General features: G+C 35.9%; 1 protein-coding gene across 3 annotated transcripts in view; it reads left to right on the top strand.

Annotated features, from left to right (window-relative positions):
• The window catches only part of DNAJC13 (DnaJ heat shock protein family (Hsp40) member C13), a 122,825-nt gene that overhangs the window by 11,601 nt on the left and 90,922 nt on the right, over positions 1-20,302 (top strand). For all 3 annotated transcript variants that reach the window (XM_079921672.1, XM_079921671.1, XM_079921673.1), the window contains exons 2-4: positions 5,212-5,292; positions 18,951-19,026; positions 19,828-19,977. In XM_079921672.1, the coding sequence (XP_079777798.1) occupies positions 5,225-5,292; positions 18,951-19,026; positions 19,828-19,977 (294 nt within the window). In that variant the 5' untranslated portion in view covers positions 5,212-5,224. The remainder of the gene's footprint in view (positions 1-5,211; positions 5,293-18,950; positions 19,027-19,827; positions 19,978-20,302) is intronic.

Here is a 20,302-nt window from a genome sequence, read left to right as displayed (position 1 = left end):
ATCATTCCTGTATCTTAGTGTTGTTATGGGGACAGTGAGATACATAAATGGGTGGTAAATGCCCAGTGTCATCGTTAACACATGATGAATACTTAATAAAAGTTGCATAATTTCAGGACATGTCATAATTTTTTGGTTAGGGTCACCTACCCTCGCCAATTTTAGGATAATCTTTACTGAGGATTCAGAATAGAAAAACATTATCCTAATTTCCATTTTGAGGCTGCGCAGGCACTAACATTAGCTTTGAATTATCCCATCATTTCTGGGGTTGACTTGGCTACTTAGGTAAGTATTTCCTGCCTTCATTATCTCTCTGGTATATCCTTACCTAAATATAACATGGCTGAAGGTGAGCTTTTCAGGTAGAGGAGTGATTTTCTTCCATAAAGAGCACTTCCATTTTACTAGCCTTAGCCTTTTTTGGATTGTTGTCATTCAGGATTGGATGCAGAATAGCAATATCACTTGTTGCTTCCTAAAACATGAGAGGTAGTTATCAAGTGTGCTGATTTTGGCCATAGGAACTTGTATTGATGTCCAGAGAATCCTTTAATCCTACATTATATTTTTCTGTTAGCATTGTCATCTGCATCAGGAATACAGTATTTTTTTTCTGACAGGCCAGCTGGTGGTATACTTCTTAAATTTTTAAAATTTAATTTTTTGGGACTTCCCTGGTGGCACAGTGGTTAAGAATCCACCTGCCAGTGCAGGGGACATGGGTTCAATCCCTGGTTCAGGAAGATACCACACGCCACGGAGCAACCAAGCCCATGCGCCACAGCTACTGAGCCTGAGCTGTAGAGCCTGCGAGCCGCAACTGCTGAAGCCCACATGGCCTAGAGCCCGTGCGCTGCAGCTACTGAGCCCGCATGCCTAGAGCCTGTGCTCCACAACAAGAGAAGCCTGCGCACCAGAATGAAGAGTAGCTCCTGCTCGCCACAACTAGAGGAAGCCCATGCGCAGCAACAAAGACCCAAGGCAGCCAAAAAAAAAATTTAATTTTTTGAGGGTAAGAACACTTAACATGAGATCTACCCTCTTAACAGATTTTTAAGTGTACAATACATTATTGTTAACTATAGGCACAGTACTGTACAGCAGACTCTAGAACTTACTCATCTTGCATAACTGAAACTTTATACCTGTTAATTAGCAACTCCCCATTTCCCCCTCACCCCGGTCCCTGGCAACCACCATTCTACCTTTCTGCTTCTGTGAGTCGGACTATTATAGATAACTTGTGTCAGTGGAATGATGTAGTATTTGTCTTTCTGTGACTGGCTTATTTCAGTTAGCATAGTGTCCTCAAGTTTCACTGGTGGTGTTGAATATTGCAGGATATCCTTTTTTAAGACTGAATAATATTTCATTGTGTGTGTATACCACATTTTCTTTATCCATTCATCTGTTGATGGACATTTAGGTTGTTTACACATCTTGGCTTTTATAAATAATGTTGCAGTGAATATGGCCATGCTGTCTCTTAGTGGTCCTAATTTCAGTTCTTTTGGATAAATACTCAGAAGTTTGATTGCTGGATTATACGATAATTCTTTTTTTTTTGGCCGTGCCATGCGGTTTGTGGAATCCTAGCTCCCTGACCAGGGATCAAACCCAGGCCCACGGCACTGAAAGCGCTGAGTCCTAACCACTGGACCGCCAGGCAATTCCCGAATCTATTTTTTAATTTTCTGAGCAACTTCCATACTGTTTTCCATAGCGCACCATTTTACATTCCCATCAACAGTGTACAAGGGTTCTAGTTTCTGTACATCCTCACCAAAACTTGTTGTCTTTTATTTTTTTGATAATAGCCATTGAACAGGTGTGAGGCAGTATCTTGTAGTTTTGAGTTGCATCTCCCTGATAGTGACATTGAATATCTTTTCATATACCTGTTGGCCATCTGTATGTCTTCTAGTAGTTTAATTTTATATTAATGTGTTTTATCTTCTCTCCCTTTATCCTAACCTTGGAACTCTCTGGAGTCTAGTATTTTCATCACCCCCGAGTTCATAGGTCTCCAAAAAGTTGTAGATAAGCCTTCTTGATGTAAACTTGTTTTAATTCATTCCCCTCCTAAAAAATCCATTTGAGTTACATATTCCCCCAAACCAGTGATACTTATGAGATCATTCTTTAGGGTTTTTTTTTTAATTCTTAAATTTGCTTTGTTATTGTGAGATTTCCCCCTCCCCTTTGATTTATTAGGGATCTTTACTCCTGGGTCATGCCATAAGTTCTCTGTGGCTGTCATTTTAAACTCATATTATTTTTTCTCTCACTTTCCTTTTAAAGTCCCTTGATGAGGTCAGCCAGTCTTCACTCAAAGACATTTTCTTTCTTGTCAGTTTTCTCTAGATAGACCTTTGGTTCAGTCAGTCATTCTGATGTAAGAAATTGTGGACTCAGAATCCAAACTCCACTCTTCAATGTCAGCCATTTACCTTTTCTGTCCTCCTTTTTCTTACATTTTTCCAATCTTCAGTTACAGTATGTAAGGGGAAAATATCATCTGTAGACCTATAGTTTTTCACTTTTTTGGCACCTTTTCAGAGATCCAGCCTAAGTTTCTTTTCAGCAATATCGTTTACTACAAGTAATTCAGGAGGCAGGGATGATGTGTGCTGGTGTAGTAATTCTTGGTTGGCTGCCTGTGTCATTTCAGATATACAATCCAGAAAAAACAAAACAGCACACCAAATGATAGGACTATATTTAACTGTCTCCATGCACACTAGTAGGAAGATGTCATTGACTGTTAAGAGATATTTCCTCTCTGGTAACAATAATGGTTTCTCTAAACTTGCTGTTACTTGTGGTTCTCCTATTATTCCTCAGAGCATGAATTGATGATGTTTTTCTGGAAGGTTTGCCAAAACCTTATTTGGGAGTACCTGTTAGAATATCAAGTTTGAAGTGGCTGTCAGAATTGCTCATGGGGTTGCTGAATTTGATTCATTCACTCAAATACTCATTGAGCACCTGTTTTGTGTTAGGTACTCTTGCCAGCTCTGGAGAGCCTAGAGAAAATGAGCATAACAGACAAAAATACCTCTCTGGATATTCTAGTAGGATTAGATAAATAATAAATAGACTAAATTGCACGTTAGACTCTGAAAGGTACCCTAGAGAAAATATGAGTAGGAGTTAAGATAGAGAGTGTAGAATGAGGAGGGTAATCACAATTTAAAACAAGATAGTTAGCCTAGGCCTCATTGTAAAGGTGACATTTGGACAGAGTTGAAGGAGCTGAAGGTGTCAGCCATGTAGATATCTAGGGGAAGAGCGTTCTACAATACATAGAGTACAGAGGCCCTTGCTAATTTGCTGATAGAAAAACAAGAAGAATGAAGAAAGCAATGTCAAAATAGAGGTATCTTTAAAAATGTGTTTGCCTCTCAGATACATATCCAAGAGAAATGAAAACATTCACACAAAATGATTGTTCATAGCATGATTGATAATAGCCAAAAAGTAGAAACAACACAAATGCCCATCAACTGATGATAAAATGTGTTGCATCTATACAATAGAAGGAAACTGATCCATGCCACAACATGGATAAACTTTGAAAATGTTATGCTAAGTGAAAGAAGCCAGTCACAAAGACCACATATTGTATGATTCTATTTGTATGGGATTCCAAAATAGGCAAGTGCGTAGTGACAGGAAGTAGATTAGTGGATGCCAGGTGGTGGGAGTGAGGGGGATTGGGGAGTGGCTCCTAGCAGGGGTTTCTTTTTGGGGTGATAAAAATACTGTGTTGGTTGTAGAACTCTGTGGATATGCTAAAAACCCATGAATTGTGCACTTTTAAAAGGGTGAATTTTATGGTGTGTGAATTGTGTCTCAAAAAGCTGTTATAAAAATGTTTTTGGATAAAAATGGTTTTATTCTAATTATGAAAAGAATACTTGTTGACTAAAAAAAGTTTAGACATATAAAGATGTAAAGAAAGCTGAGTGAACCATACTTCTAACCATACTTCTAACCAGTTTGCATTATTGACCCTTTGGTATGTACCTTACAGTATTTTTTAGAGAGCATTTCTAATTATTAAGGGTAGGAAGCAATAGCCAAGTGACACAAGAAATAAATAACCATATTCATTTTTAACTTTTATTCAGTGTGAAGCAAATGATGCAGAATTTTCAAAATTTATCATCAGTCTTTCATTAGTAGCCAGTTTATGCAATTATTGTGTAAAATTAGCTAAATTGAAATTTTTTCATGAGATAAATGGATTCTGGATTTTTTACACCTCAAGGTTATAGTCAACAAACTAATCTTGAAATATTGCACATAACATGGTCCCTCTGCCTGTGGCTGTTAGGAAGTTCAACAATCTTCAACTGTCCTGTTTAACTAGAGAGTTCACTAGCCAAACTGTAACAAACATTTATAAACACTTAATTTCTGCACTCATCTTGATGTTTGCAACTACACTTTGAGTAGCGTTGGTCTAGTATGGAATACCATGTGACTTAAAAATTATTTTCTCAAAGTATAATTCTGTGGAAAAAGGTTAATATTCTGTAAAAACAGGTTAAGTGGTATGAATGACAATCTCAATTTTGTTTAAAAAGTTATTTTTTCTAGATAGAAGAAGGGAAGCTAGAATGATTATCTTTGGATGCTAGGATGAAAGATGCTTTACTTTATGAACATTAAAAATTTTTTATGTACTTGAATTACTTTTATAATGAGACTATTAAATTAAACCTTACTTATTTACAATAGGTTCCCTTTAAAGTGACAGGGACAGCAAGATGGCTGACACTTAGCAACTAAGTGTTTAGCTAAGTGTTTTGTCTAATAGACAAAAACCTATTAGAATTGGTTTGACCCTTGGGTGCCCATCATGTGTTAAGACATTGTTTGGCAATGTGAGATTTAAAGATTCATTTACTTTAACATTTTTTTAATTAGGTTCTCTGCAATCGAGATGTTGATAGAGGGCGATTCTTGTCCTCAAGAAACCCAGTGTAGTGGAAGAGAGCTGTGGCAATATGCTGTGCTAAAGGCTGTGATAGAGAGGTGAACAGACCATCCCTATCCTTTAAAACCTTATGGTCGTGTAGAAAAATTGGTGTCTTAAAATCAGTGCCATATGGCAGGCTATGAAATTATGGTATGGGAGATTCAGGGAAAACTCTTAAGGATAGCACTATTATGAAATTTATCCATATTTTTATCTTTCAGGTTTCAGCACAAAATGAACATAATTAGGGAAAATAAGGATTTAGCATGTTTCTACACAACAAAACATTCATGGAGGGGAAAGTAAGTATTTCTGTTGGCTTTACTTTTCTCTGCCTCTATGAAGTATTTTAAACATTACTTTTTTAGTGTCTTGAATAGTACTGCACAACTCAATAATGTCATTCAGCTCTTCTCTTCTGAAAAGCATATGTACATATTTTAAATGCAAATGCTACATTTAGAATAAATTATTGTTCTTTTTTCTTTTGATATGTCTGGTTTTCTCTGTCTGTCTTGGGAAGGAATTTGGTAGGAATTAAAAGGAATATAAACCAGTTATCCACTGTCTTGAATGCTATCAATTAACGATGAGGTTATGTAGTAGTGGAGTGTTAACTTCACAACTCTGTTGCTTAAAGATAAGCCTATGTTATCAATACATATTCATTTCCATTTGACTCTCAGGGAAAATATGCCAATATTGCATTTTGTAATCTTTTTTTAAACCTGTAATGAAATGTAAAAATTGGGTTTGGTTTCTTCCTTGGGAGGGGATGATGACATTTTTCAGTAACTTGTGTGGTCAAAGCAAGGTGTACATGCTTATGTATCCTTTTGTAAAATGGATAGTAATTCCTACCCCTCAGACTGATATAAGGATTAAATGAATTGATATGGAGTATGTGAAGGTTTTAAAATTATACCTTAAATACATTGAGTATTCAGTGAATGGCACCTTTTGACCATTACAAAAAAATTTAGTCTATGGTCATTTTGAGTAGTAATAAGTAAAATGAGTGTGCCACGCTTTGACAAATAGGTAACCACATTATTCCAGATCAGACCTCAGACAGATAAAACATGACATGTGTACAAAGCCAATAACTTTAGTTCTTATTCTTTTTTTTTTTTTCCTCTGGAGGATGAGGAGAGAGGTTGGGGTAGTTCTTATTTTTAACTTTCCATTTTTTAGGTAATAGTGTTGTAACTTCTTAGAATGGTGCAACATCTGAATTCTGTAGTGTTTCTGGTTTGCATTAAGAAACTGACTATAATTTTGAAAGATTTGAGTGTTTAATTTTGTTTCCTTTTAGTAGCTCAGTTGTATGAGCTACTTAATTGTTATCCTGTGGAATACTTGTCTTGAAATTTTTTTCTTCAGGTAATTTCATAGAGCAAAGTTAGAATATTGGCACATCCAGAATAGTATGAGTCTCTTTAGTTCTTTTAGCCTTAAAAAAAGTTGTATATTTAAATGATCTTTATTTTTTCCTCAAGAGTTAAATTGCTCTAATCATCATAATATAGCTTTTGTTTTTTAATACAATTATAGCATACTGTTGAATTAATTCTAAAGAACAAACTTCCAGTAATACTTTTTGCTTCGTGAGCTTATCAGTAACTGTGATCACCTGGAAAAACTTTTAATGTTCTTAGTAATGACTGTGACTTAAAACAATCCTTTTTTTTCTTTCCTTTTTTGTAATTATTTGGAGCAGAACTATTTCTGTGCTCCAAGCACAATTCCTTACCTCCATCATTCACACCTTGAAACTTTTTTGTTTTGTTTTTATAACAGCTTTATTGATATAATTTACTTAACATAAAACTCACTCTTTTTAAGTGTACAATTCTGTGGTTTTTTTAGTATATTTGTAGAGTTGTGAACCATCACCACTAACTATTTATAGAACACTTTCCTCACCCCCCAAAAATACTCCTCTAAATATATTAGCAATTCCTCCCCTCTCCCCTCTTCCCTGCATCTGGCACCCACTAATCTATTTTTTGTCTCTGTATTGCTTATTTAGGACATCACATATAAATGGGCTCATCCAATATGTGATCTTTTCTGACTATCTTCTTTCACTTAGCATGTTTTCAAGGTTTATCCACGTTGTAGCATGTGTTAGTACTTCATTTCTTTTTATTGCCAAATCTATTGTATGGATATTGCCACATTTTGTTTATCCATTCATCTGTTGATGGACACTTATAGTGTTTCTACGTTTTTACTATTATGAATAGAATAGTGCTACTATAACACATACAAGTTTTTGGGTGAATCTATATTTCCAGTTCTCTTGGCTATATACCTAGGAGAGGAATTGATGGTATTGGGTTGGCCAGAGTTCATTGGGGTTTTTCCGTAACATCTTACCAAACACCCAAACGAACTTTTTGGCCAATCCAGTATATGGAGTTACATAGAATTATATGGTAACTCTATGGTTAACTTTTTGAGGAATAGCCAAACTGTTTTCCAAAGTGGCTGCGGCATTTTATAATCCTCTCATCAATGTATGAGAATTCCAATTTCTCAACATCCTTACCAACACTTGTTATTGTCTTTCTTTTCATTTTAGCCATTCTAGTGCATATGAAGTAGTATCTCATTGTGGTTTTGATTTGCATTTCCCTAATAACTAAGATGTTGAGTATCTTTTCATGTGCTTATTGGCCATTTTTTGTATATTTCATGAAATGTCTATTCAAATCATTTACCCAGTTTTTAATTGAGTTGTTTATTCTTCTGTTGTTGAGTTGCATAAGTTCTTTATGTATTATGAATACAACTTCATTATAGAGGTTTGATTTGCAACCCTTCTGCTCAGTGGGTTGTCTTTTCACTTTCTTGAGGGTATGCTTTGAAGCACAAAGGTTTTAATTTTGATGAAATTTTGATGAATCCAATCTATTTTTTTCTATTGCCATTTGTGCTTTTGGTGTCACATCTAAGAAGCCATTACCTAATCCAAGGTCTCAAAGATTTATTCCTATGTTTTCTTCTAAGAGTTTTATAATTTTGATTTTGGGTTAATTTTTGTGTGCAGTGGGAAGTAGGGATCCAGCTTTATTCTTTTGCATGTGGATATCTAGTTATCCCAGCACCATTTGTTGAAAAAACTATTCTTTCCCCATTGAACTGTTTTGACAACCTTGTCAAATATCAATTGACCGTAAAAGTTTATTCCTGAATTCTCAGTTCTATTCCATTGATCTATATGCCTTGCCTACCGTTATGGCAGAACCATATTGTCTTTTTTTTTTTTTTTTTTGGCCGTGCCACACGGCTTGTGGGGTTTTAGTTCCCCGGACCAGGGATCAAACCTGGGCCCATGGCAGTGAAAGCGCTGAGTCCTAACCACTGGACTGCCAGGGAATTCCCAAAACCATATTGTCTTAATTACTGTAGCTTTGTACTAGGTTTCAAAACTAGAAAGTTTCAGGTTCCAACTTTGTTTATTTTCAAATTATGTTGCCTTTTCTAGGTCTCTTGCATTTCCAAATGAATCTTAGAGTCAGTAGTCAATTTTACAAAAAAGGCAACTGGAATTTTGATACGGATTGCATTGAATCTATAGATCAATTAGGGGAGTATCGCCACCTTAAGAATGTTAAGTCTTCTGATCCACAAACATAGGATGTCTTAACATTGAAATCTTTTAAAATTTCTTTCAACAGTATTTTGTTGCTTTCAGTGTACACACCTTGAAACTTTTAACTTCTTCTTGAAAGGTACCACATTTTCCAGATAATGAATCATTTCATTAGGTTATATACATTATTATGTGGCACTGAATCTTTTATTATATTACCTATTTTATGTAGCCAATTCTAATCTAAGTTTAAAGTATTTCTCATTGGTCTTATGAAAAAAGTAAATGGTCAATATTAAAAATTTTCTGTTGTTTCAGAGTTGCTATTTGAACCCTCTCTCTAGCAACACATCTATATGCAACAAATTTTGTGTGTGATTTTGGGGTTTTAGGGCCTCAGTTTTAAAGAGATTCCAACTCAACCCCAACATTTTAGAAAATGTTATTGATAGTGACAGTAAAGATGGACAAATATTTTTCTTTATCTTAATATACCTAAATTAAAGATAACCTTTCCAGATATTTCCCTTGGGGATATTCATGTGACCTATTTCATTTTACCTTTGTAATAGTTTTCATATGTTTACATTGCAGCCGCTACTCATGTTTTTAATGATTAAGGTCTCTTCACCCCTTGGCTAGCAGAAATGCTGTGTTTGTCATTTTCCCACTTGTAAAGTACACAGTTAAATTATATCTTTGTCTGGAAGGAGCAGGAAGGGGGAGGAGATTTCAGTGGTAAAAAGCACTTTTCTTTCATGAAAGAACAAAGTTTCCTTTTTGACCTGGCAAGTCATTTCTGATAGGAAGGAAGATGCATACATTTCAGTTAAAGCAGAAATGCAGATTCACTATGGAAAACTTCACAGTAATGTTGAAAATTAGATGCTTAATTTTTTTCTGGATGGAAATTACATGTAAAATCTACCTGTGGATCACTTTAATATTTGCATACATTAATTGTAGCAAATGCTCTGAATTTAAAAGTAGCATTTTAGTATCTGAACAGGATTTTAACTGCAGTACATTGGGATATATCATAATCAGTCTATGAAATTCATTGGCAGTTGCCCACTACATTCATAGACAGCCTGTGTAGTGACTAGATACAGGAAATTGAGAGAAGAGTTGAGGGAAAGGGAAGCTAGTGAATTTCTCATACCTTTCTTATAATGTAGGAATAGAATCCTACAAGAGAAGAGAGACTCTTCTCTTTAGCTGCCTGGCATTTACACATCTCACCAACTCTGATAACTCTAGGAAACCTGGGGTTTTTTTCCCCTGCTTTGTTGATTTTAGCCCTTGACCCTGCCAGCCTCTAAACCTCACATGCGTCCATCCTGAATTCTCTTTGTGTTTTCTTTGTACATCTCTTTGTGCTTATTATCAAGCAGTCTGGTATTTGAATATCTTTCAAATGCAATAGGATCACATCTGCTAGGAATTTTATATTTTACACACAATGCTCTATTAAAAGCTAGTTTTAGGAGCAAAGAGTCTTTCCAGCAAATGATACTTGAACACCTGGACATCCACATGCAACAAAATGAATCTAGGCGTGGATTCTACATCCTTCACAAAATTAACTCAAAATGGATCACAGACCTAAGTGTGAAATGTAAAATTATAAAATTCCAAGAAGATAACACTGGAGAAAATCTAGATGACCTTGGGTTTGGTGATGACTTTTTAGATACAACACCAAATACATTAGCCATGAAAAAAATGAATTGATAAGTTGGACTGCATTAAAGTTGAAAACTTCTGCTTTGTGAAAGACACTATCAAGAGAATGTAAAGACAAGCTGGGAGAAAATATTTGCAAAAGACATATTTTATAAAGCACTGTTATACAACGAATCCTTAAAACTCAACAATAAGAAGACAAACAACTCAATTAAAAAATGAGCCGAAGATCTTAACAGAGACCTCACCAAAGAAAATATTCAGGAAATTCCCTGGCGGTCCAGTGGTTAGGACTTCACACTTCTACTGCAGGGGGCATGGGTTTGATCCCTGGTCGGGGAACTAAGATCCCACATGCTGTGCGGCGCAGCCAAAAAAAAACAGGAAAGAAAATATACAGATGGCAAATAATTCAGAGAAATGCATGCAAATGTAGAGATACCACTACACATCTACTAGAATGGCCAAAATCCAGAACACTGACAACTCGAAATGCTGGTGAGGATGTGAAGCAACAGGAAATCACATTTATTGCTGGTGGGAATACAAAATGATATAGCCGCTTTGGAAAATAGTTTGGTGGTTTCTTACAACACTCAACGTTCTCTTACCGTATGATCCAGCAGTTACACTCAGTTTACCCAAAGGAGTTGAAAACTTATGCCCACACAGAAACCTGCACACAGATGTTGATAGCAGCTTTATTCATGATTACTGAAACTTGAAAACAACCAAGATGTCTTTCAGTAGGTGAATGAGTAAACTGTAGTACATGCAGACAATGAATATTATTCAGCACTAAAAAAAATGAACCATTAGGTCATGAAAAGACATGGAGGAAATTTAAATGCATAATAATATTAAATGAAAGAAGCCCGTCTGAAAATGCTACGTGCTATATGATTCCAACTGCAGTATATGACATTGTGGAAAAGGCAAAACTTTGGAGACAGTAGAAAGATCATGGCTTTCAAGGTTTAGCAGGGAGGAAAGGATGAATAGGCAGAGTTCAGAGGATTTTTAGGAGAGTGAAACTACTCTATGATACTGTAATGGTGGATACATGTCATTATACTTTGGTCCAAACCATAGAATGTAAGGCACCAAGAGTGAACTCTAATGTAAACTGTGGATTTTGTTGGATAATGATGTGTCAGTGTAGGTTCACCAGTTTTAACAAATGTATCACTATGGTGGGGCTTGTTGATAACGGGGGAGGCTGTGCATGGGTGTGAACAGGGAGTATACTGGGAATCTTTGTACCTTCTGCTTAATATTATTGTGAACCTAAAACTGCTCTAAAAAAGCCTGTTTAAAAGAAAGCTCCATGTGAGCAGGAAAAAATATGGACCCTGCATCACAGAAAATAAGTCCTTAAAATACTACGTTTCGGGCTTCCCTGGTGGCGCAGTGGTTGAGAGTCCGCCTGCCAATGCAGGGGACACGGGTTTGTGCCCTGGTCCAGGAAGATCCCACATGCCGCGGAGTGGCCGGGCCCGTGAGCCATGGCCGCTGAGCCTGTGCGTCCGGAGCCTATGCTCCGCAACGGGAGAGGCCACAACAGTGAGAGGCCTGCGTACCGCAAAAAAAAAAAAAAAAAAAAAAAAATACTACGTTTCATGGGATGCCCTTTAATTAGAAGTGGGACATTTTCTCACTGAGTTACCGCAGAATGTTTCCTATACATTTCTTTTTTCTCTTTTCTGAGGAATACAACTTCTAATGTAAATGAGCCCTCTCAGGTGAAACTCATCTTTCAAGTGGAGTTTGACCAGAATGGAGTATCCCGGTAATATAATGAGATGAATGATCAATTAATTTTGTTCTGTATTTTAAATATGAATTCAGCAGTCGTGGATACTTGAAACATAATGATACTGATAATAATTAGTTCAGTGACTAGTGGAGTGTTGAACCCTCCCGCCCATTATTCAGTCAACAGAATAAGAGCAATAAGAATAACATTTATTGATTATAAACACTAAGTGACAAGCACTTTACATGGATTATTTAATTCTCACATTATGAGCTAAGTATGCATATTATCCACATCTTTCAGATGCGGAAACTGAAGCTTAGAGAGGTTAAGCAAGTTATCAGAGGATACACAGTAAGTGAACAGTTTAGGCAGTATTTGAACCCAGGCAGTGTGACTCCAGAGCTGATGGGCTTAACTGTCAGAGTGCTTACCATTGATCTCTTAACTCTTTGAGAAAACTTGCACTTCAGTTATCCCTAGTTACGTTATCTGATGGACTAAAATTTAGTTCAAGTAACTAGATTCTCAAGCTTTTAATAATAAAAGGAAAAACTCTAGATTCTGTGAGAATCCTAAAGGCTCCTAGAAATTGGTGTCCAAATCTTTTTGTTTATTTATTTTATTTTATTTTTGGCTGCGTTGGGTCTTTGTTGCTCCACGCAGGCTTTCTCTAGTTGCGGCCAACAGGGGCTACTCTTTGTTGCTGTGCGTGGGCTTCTCATTGTGGTGGCTTTTCTTGTTGTGGAGCACAGGCTCTAGGCACACGGGCTTCAATAGTTGTGGCACACGGGCTCAGTAGTGGCTCGCGGGCTCTAGAGCACAGGCTCAGTAGTTGTGGCGCACGGGCTGAGTTGCTCCGCGGCATGTGGGATCTTCCCTGGCCAGGGCTCAAACCCATGTCCGCTGCATTGGCAGGCAGATTCTTAGCCACCGCTCCACCAGGGAAGCCCCCAGATCTTACTTTTAAATGGTTGAGGCACCTAGGTGTTCAACCTAGGAAAGAATTCGCACTGAAAGTCTGATTGGCAGAAAAATTAGGTATGCTTCATATGAAGCTGAAAGACAGAACTTGGACCAGAGGGTGAAATTTGTGGAGAAGTATATATTGGCTTAGAACTAAGGAACAATAGTCAATATCTGCAGTACTGGAAAACAAATAGGTTAGTTGGTTCTCTCGTACTGGTAGTCGTCAACTACTAAAAGTAGCCAACTTTACTCAAGGTACTATAAGGGTTCGAGCTGTATGTTATAAGGACTAGATGAGGTAACATAAAAGCTGTCTTCCAACTCTGATTAGATGTGTTTGGCTTATTTGAGACCTGTTGCATAGACTGTCCACTGAAAGGATTGAGGATCTTAACTTTAAAAGTAACACACAAAGGTTTTATTATCCCATGAAATTTGAGAACCATTATTTTATAATAAACACAAGCTTTTTCTATACCTTACAAAAAAGTAATGTTTAATTTTCTCTATTTTGAGAGAACTGAATAATATGAATTTTTGTGCAGAAGGGTATGACATTGTGATGGTGGCCAATATTTTTGTAATATCTCTTTCTCTTGATACTATTGTACATGCCTAATTGATATAAGCTAGTTAAGAAATTCAAATCCGAAATAAACTTTCATACAATGACCGACAGGTATCTTAGCTATTACTACTTTGAGGTTTATTTCAGATGTCTGAATTAGTTAACTAAATAACAAACAAAATATCTGCCCAGAGGAAACTAGGTCTTTAAGGGACTCTTATTCACTGCCACACCGTTCAACCCAGCACACTATGCTCATTTAATATTGGATCAATCCATGATAATACTTAATATGCAATATCTGATCTAATATATTAGTTTTTTCTCTCCCCCCCCAAAAAATTTGCCATATGGAAAAAAATCGTGATATAAAAAGTTGTTTCAAAGAAGAAAGCAATATTCATAAGGACTAGAAAGTTTAAGAATGGCATAACATTTTTATTTGCAGGAATTAATACAGGAGTGTGTTTGTTTTCATGTAAGTTAATATAAATTTAATCTGTCTGTTAAAAAATCTGAACATCACTTATCAAGATCCAAAACTGGAGTACATCCCCAGTTTTTGCTTCAGCGGTCTTGCTTTGCTGTCAGATAATCTTTCTTATCAGCACTATTGTTAGCACATCTTTTGTTCTTATCACCCAGTTCTTTATCACCGATTGCTATGGGAGCAAAATGACCCAACACAGAAAGCAGTTGTCTCAAATACTTTGTAATTTATTTGAGTACCATTAGTTTCCTGATTCTAAATAACCTTATAGTTAATGGGTAATGTAAATCATTTCTTAATAGGCTATCACATTGGAATAAATCTGTGAGTTAAGAAAACTTAAGGAGTGGAAGAAATGCCTACTCCCTACAGGCATTTAATGATGTGTGTGGCTTTAGTTCCTGAAGAAAAGTAAACAAGTGCAGTAAATATATTGAATATTATATATTTACTAATGAATATTAATTTCATTGGGGGCAAAGGTGTTTGCTTTCACATTTCATCATGTGTATGGCATCATCTGTCATATATTTCTCATTTTGTCTACTTTATTCTTTATTCCTTTTGTAGTTGATTTTATGTAGCTGTATATTTTGTAATAAGAACTTGTTTTTAGTATGATAATTTTTAAGAATTAGCCAAGAGATTCATCTCAGACCCATAGAACTGCAAATTAAATTATTATGATTTAAAAATGGCAATTTCATGGACTTCCCTGGTGGTGCAGTGGTTAAGAATCCGCCTGCCAATGCAGGGGACACGGGTTCGAGCCCTGGTTCAGGAAGGTCCCACATGCTGCAGAGCAGCTAAGCCCGTGTGCCATAACTACTGAGCCTGTGCTCTAGAGCCCGCGAGCCACAACTACTGAGCTGGCGCACCACAACTACTGAGCCCGCGCACCACAACAACTGAAGCCCACGTGCCTAGAGCCCGTGCTCCACAACAAGAGAAGCCACTGCAATGAGAAGCCCGCGCACCACACGAAGAGTAGACGCTGCTCGCCGCCACTAGAGAAAGGCCTCGTGCAGCAATGAAGACCCGATGCAGCCAAAAGAACAAACAAAAACCCCACAACATTGCAAATCAGCTATATTTCAATAAAAAATATTTAAAAAAAATTAAAATGGCAGTTTCTCATTACAGATAATGAATAAAATGTATTTTCTTCCTAAAGATATGAACTTAGTCTTTTCCTGGTGTCACAATGGTTATGAAGAAAAAAATTGGTGTGCTGTTAATTGCTATCTGATTTATATTGTGTTTTAAAAGCAAGAGTAAACTCATGGGTCATATAGATCTGAATGCATGGACTGGTCTGTTTAGCTATTGGATAAACATTTATTGAGTACCTGGCTTTATGCAGTGCTGGGTACTATGCTAGGAGTTAGAGTTTCAAAGATAAGGAAGACATGTACCTCCTTGAATTTATAGAGTATTTGTCTATTCTTTATGACTTAAGACACCAGTGACTTGGTGAAAGTAAAATTTAAGAGAAAAACCTTAAATTGCAGGTGTAACTAACATACCATACATGTGAGCTCATTCAGATTTTAATCTCTAAATCTGATCTCCAGGGGACTTTTTAGATACTCTTTGAAGGTTTAGGGCTGCTTATAAATGTTTTAAATGACCTAGAAGTATTTGCCCTAACGTTAAAGAGTAGTCCAGCAGCCATTCTAGAGGAGAGAGGCATGGGGAGCTCTTAGAAGAAAGGAAGGGGAAGAAAGGGGAATGGAAGGGAATTCTCCTGAGAATTTTCTTACAGCTCTCTTCTTAGGAAGGCTTTAGAGCTCTGTATTTATCTGAAACATAGCTCTGAGTTTACTAGTCATGACAGTACTTTGGGCCTAATGAGCACCTCACTCCAGCATCCTTTTGCTGCAGGATCTAGATTGTGTTCTCTCCCATATGGTAGCCACTAAACATGCATGGCTATTTAAGTTTAAATAAAATTTAAAATTCAGTTGCTCATTATCCACATTTCAAGTGCTCAATAGAGCTACCTAATTGGACAGTGTAGATACAGAATGTTTCCATCATTTTGGAAAGTTCTTTTGCACGGCACAAATCAGGATGAAAAAGTTACATGAGAAAAATGTTAGAAATTAGAAAGGGCTTCGTTGTGTGGAGGAAATTAGTATAGAATTGAAAAGTATATTTTCTTAACTGAGATCCTCTAAGATTTTGAATATGACAACATTAGTTGACATTTGGAACATTTCAGGCATTTAATTCTTACACTTTTGCTCCCAGAGTAAAATAAATAAGTTCTGTAGTTTTATTTCAGGATTATAAAAATTGGCATGTTTGAAATGAACTCATGTACAAAACAGAAATAGAGTCAAAGATGTAGAAAACAAACATGTTTACCAGGGGTTAAGGGGGGGAGGGATAAATTGGAAGATTGGGATTGACATGTACACGCTACTATATATAAAACAGATAACTAAAAAGGACCTATTGTATAGCACAGGGAATTCTACTCAGTGCTCTGTAATGGCGTATATGGGAAAAGAATCTTTAAAAAAGTGGATATAGGGCTTCCCTGGTGGCGCAGTGGTTGAGAGTCCGTCTGCCAATGCAGGGGATGCAGGTTTGTGCCCCGGTCCGGGAGGATCCCGCGTGCCACGGAGCGGCTGGACCCGTGAGCTATGGCCGCTGGGCTGTGCATCCAGAGTCTGTGCTTCACAACGGTAGAGGCCACAACAGTGGGAGGCCCCGCGTACCGCAAAAAAAAAAAAAAAAAAAAGTGGATATATGTATATGTATAACTGATTCACTTTGCTGTACACCTGCAACTAACAACATTGTAAATCAACTATACTCCAATAAAAATTTAAAAAAAGTGTCATGTTTGACTCTCAAGATGATTCTGAAAGTTAGAATTTGTGAATTCATATTTCTGTCATACATTTGATTTCATTATGTAATCTTCTGAGGCAAATATTGCTTTAATAAGATTTTCTTTGTTTTTCTTTGTTCCCATTAGTTGATTAAGCTTCTGAAGTTTTGAGACTTTTTATCTGTTTAGATAAATCCTCATCCACTTCACCAATCCTTCAACTTCTCCCCACTTTAGAAAGCAGCAAATGAATGTTTTTATGTTAAAAGGAAGGGCTCTCATTCTTTAGTTTCCCATTCCACTTTAGACATATGAAATTAGGGAGAAAAATTTGTAATATAGCAATATGGAAGACTAATACAATCTATCGTTTTTCCCCAAAATGGGAATTTCATCATTTTTATTATATAATATTATGATTAGAAGAAATAATAGGGAAATTAAAATGTGAAAGAGAGCTCTTTTGATCTTAATGGGAATACTCCTAGTGTGTGACCCTTGAGTCAGCTAGTGGCTGCTGGATTAAGGTGCCTTTTTACTGTATTAGTAGTTTAAAGCAGAAAAGCACAGTCTTTTCCATACATATAAAAAAGGCATCTGGGGGGCTTCCCTGGTGGCGCAGTGGTTGAGAGTCTGCCTGCCGATGCAGGGGATGCGGGTTCGTGCCCCGGTCTGGGAGGATCCCGCGTGCCGCGGAGCGGCTGGGCCCGTGAGCCATGGCCACTGGGCCTGCGCGTCTGGAGCCTGTGCTCCGTGACGGGAGAGGCCACAACAGTGAGAGGCTCGCGTACGGCAAAAAAAAAAAAAAAAAAAAGGCATCTGATTGTGTTTAACATACATTTTTGATCATTTAAAAATCTCTTATTAAAATACAAATAGATATTTCAATAAATATTATCAATTAATACATTCTTCTGATATTCAACTGTTTTCCTAAAATGACTGTCTTTGGTCATGGTGTATTACTATTTGAATATGCCATTTGATTTATATTGATAGTATTTATTTAAAAATAGATTGGTTTTTTTTTTTTTTTTGTATTGACTTACTAGATTTTAGTATCACTGAAAGAATTGAGAAGCTGTCCTTAGTCTGTTTCTTGGAACAATTTAAGAAGCATAGGATTTACCTGTTCCTTTAAGATTTCATCTCCTTGTTTGAGCCTTGCTACTTTTTTAGGGTGTAATTGTTTGCAGCTTTCTTAAATTCTTCTATATAGGGGTTGATTTATTCGTAATTTTCAAATTTATCAGCATAGACTTACATCATTTTTTTTCTTCTGTGTCTATGGTTATAAATTCTTTCATTCCTAATTTTGTTTTTGTATTTTCTTAGACCTATTTTATTTCCAAAGAGCTAATTCTTCAGTTTTAAATAATTTTTTCTAATTCAGTTTCCACTTTTATCATTATGAATTGCTCTCTCTTCTAAAGGATTACTGATACCCAGATGGTTTTTCTCCTTCATATATGTTGCTTTAAGTGAAGGAAGTGAAGTGAGAAGTGAAAATTGCTTGTCTGTGATGTAGCCTTCCTACTTCTATAAAATTGCAGCACTTAAATGTAATAGGTAGTTGCTTAAATAGAAATTATTTAGATTCCAGAATAGTAGTGTGACAGACCAGTTGTAGGCCATAGCTTTTCCTTCATTTGCATCATGTTCTTGTCGAAAGGATATTTTGAAACAATTAGTAGTGTACAGTGTCTTTTTTTTTTTAATAAAATTTTCCCATTTAGAATCTTTTGGCATCCTCTGGCAGTGATTTGCTAACTTAATGTATACTAACAGCACAAGATTGCTTGCATAGGTTTTACTTTTCTACTTAAGGATCTTACTGTTTCACAGTAAAATGAGTGATGGGTGGGTCTTAATACCAGTAGCATTTCAGAACATTAAAAATGTGAGAATGTAAAACGAAGATATATTTAGTCACGTGAATCAGTTAACACATTTCTATTTATTTATTGAAATGTTCCTTTTGTGTTATATGTATTTTGTTATAAAATGTTTCTTTTATTTAAGACTAAACTTAAGTACTTCCTTTGTAGGTATAAGCGTGTCTTTTCAGTTGGAACCCATGCGATTACTACATATAATCCCAATACCCTAGAAGTAACAAATCAGGTAATTATGTTAGAAGCTATTAGGTGTTTGAACTCCATTTGAATTTTAAAAGCCAGATTAAAACCTGACCCATGACTCCCTGTCTGAAATCAGTACTTTAGGGTAGAAGTGTCAAATCTGAAAAAGATTAATATGCTTATATAATGCTAAGTGCTCAGGACCAAGCATAAATAAAGGGGGCATGTGTGTGCTTATTTCTAGGCTCTAAGGGGTATAACATTTTAATATGTTACTATTGATTACAGCAGTCTTTTTAATGTAAAATTCGTAAATTCTTTATAATTTTAAAGGTAGCCTTGTTACTGTAATACAGGCATACATAAGTCACAAGTGCAGTGGTTGGAAAATACTTGTAATGAAAGTAAGGTTACTATTTATAAAGGCAAGACTAATGTGAATATGGGTAAGTAAACATAAATATATTCTAGTTTATTTTAATTCTAAATTAGGTATGTTTTACAGATTCTTCTTTTTGTTGCTGTTTTTGACACATTTGTAGGTAACCATAAAATGCTATTCCCCAGTTCTTTTCACATCTATGTATTTTAATTGTTTTGGATTAATGTCATCAATCATTGAATTTGGAAAACGGATAGGACTTCTTTATTGTCTCTGATGACTGAAAACTTTTAAAAGTTTGTTTTATAGAATTATTGTAAGACAAAACCGTTTCTAGACCTCAGTACTGTTTTGTAAAATTTTCTCATTTAATCAGTGATTGTGAAATTAAAGTAGTAAAAATAAGTGTTGCATTTCCCCATAGTATAGCACAAGTTGAAAGAATTCCTTTCTTTTTGTTAGTGGCCTTATGGAGACATTTGCAGCATCAGCCCTGTTGGAAAAGGACAAGGAACAGAGTTCAACCTCACATTTCGTAAAGGCAGTGGAAAAAAGTCAGAAACATTAAAATTTTCTACAGAGCACAGAACAGAACTTCTTACAGAAGCATTGGTAAGAACCATTTCATGTTAATAAACTAAATTTCTCTCTTCTTTTTCTTAATGAAACAGTTACATTAAACTACAAATATTAATGTTCTGAGTCCCTGTTCCCACTATGCTTATTTTTTTCTTATTGACCCTTAACTCGACACTGTGAAACTTTCACTTTTTTCTTACTGATAGGCTGGTTAATCCTTTATATTTGATAGTTTTTAAATACATTATACAGAACAAAGCAGTTTTACGTTTAATTAATCTATCCTGTTTTTCAGTAAAATTTCACACTTTATTGAATATCCTTAAACTATAACTTTAATAACATTTTTTGTAATAGA

This window comes from Stenella coeruleoalba, assembly GCF_951394435.1.
Source record: "Stenella coeruleoalba genome assembly, chromosome: 5".
Lineage (NCBI taxonomy): Eukaryota > Metazoa > Chordata > Mammalia > Artiodactyla > Delphinidae > Stenella > Stenella coeruleoalba.
This window is presented reverse-complemented; position numbering and strand designations above follow the sequence as displayed.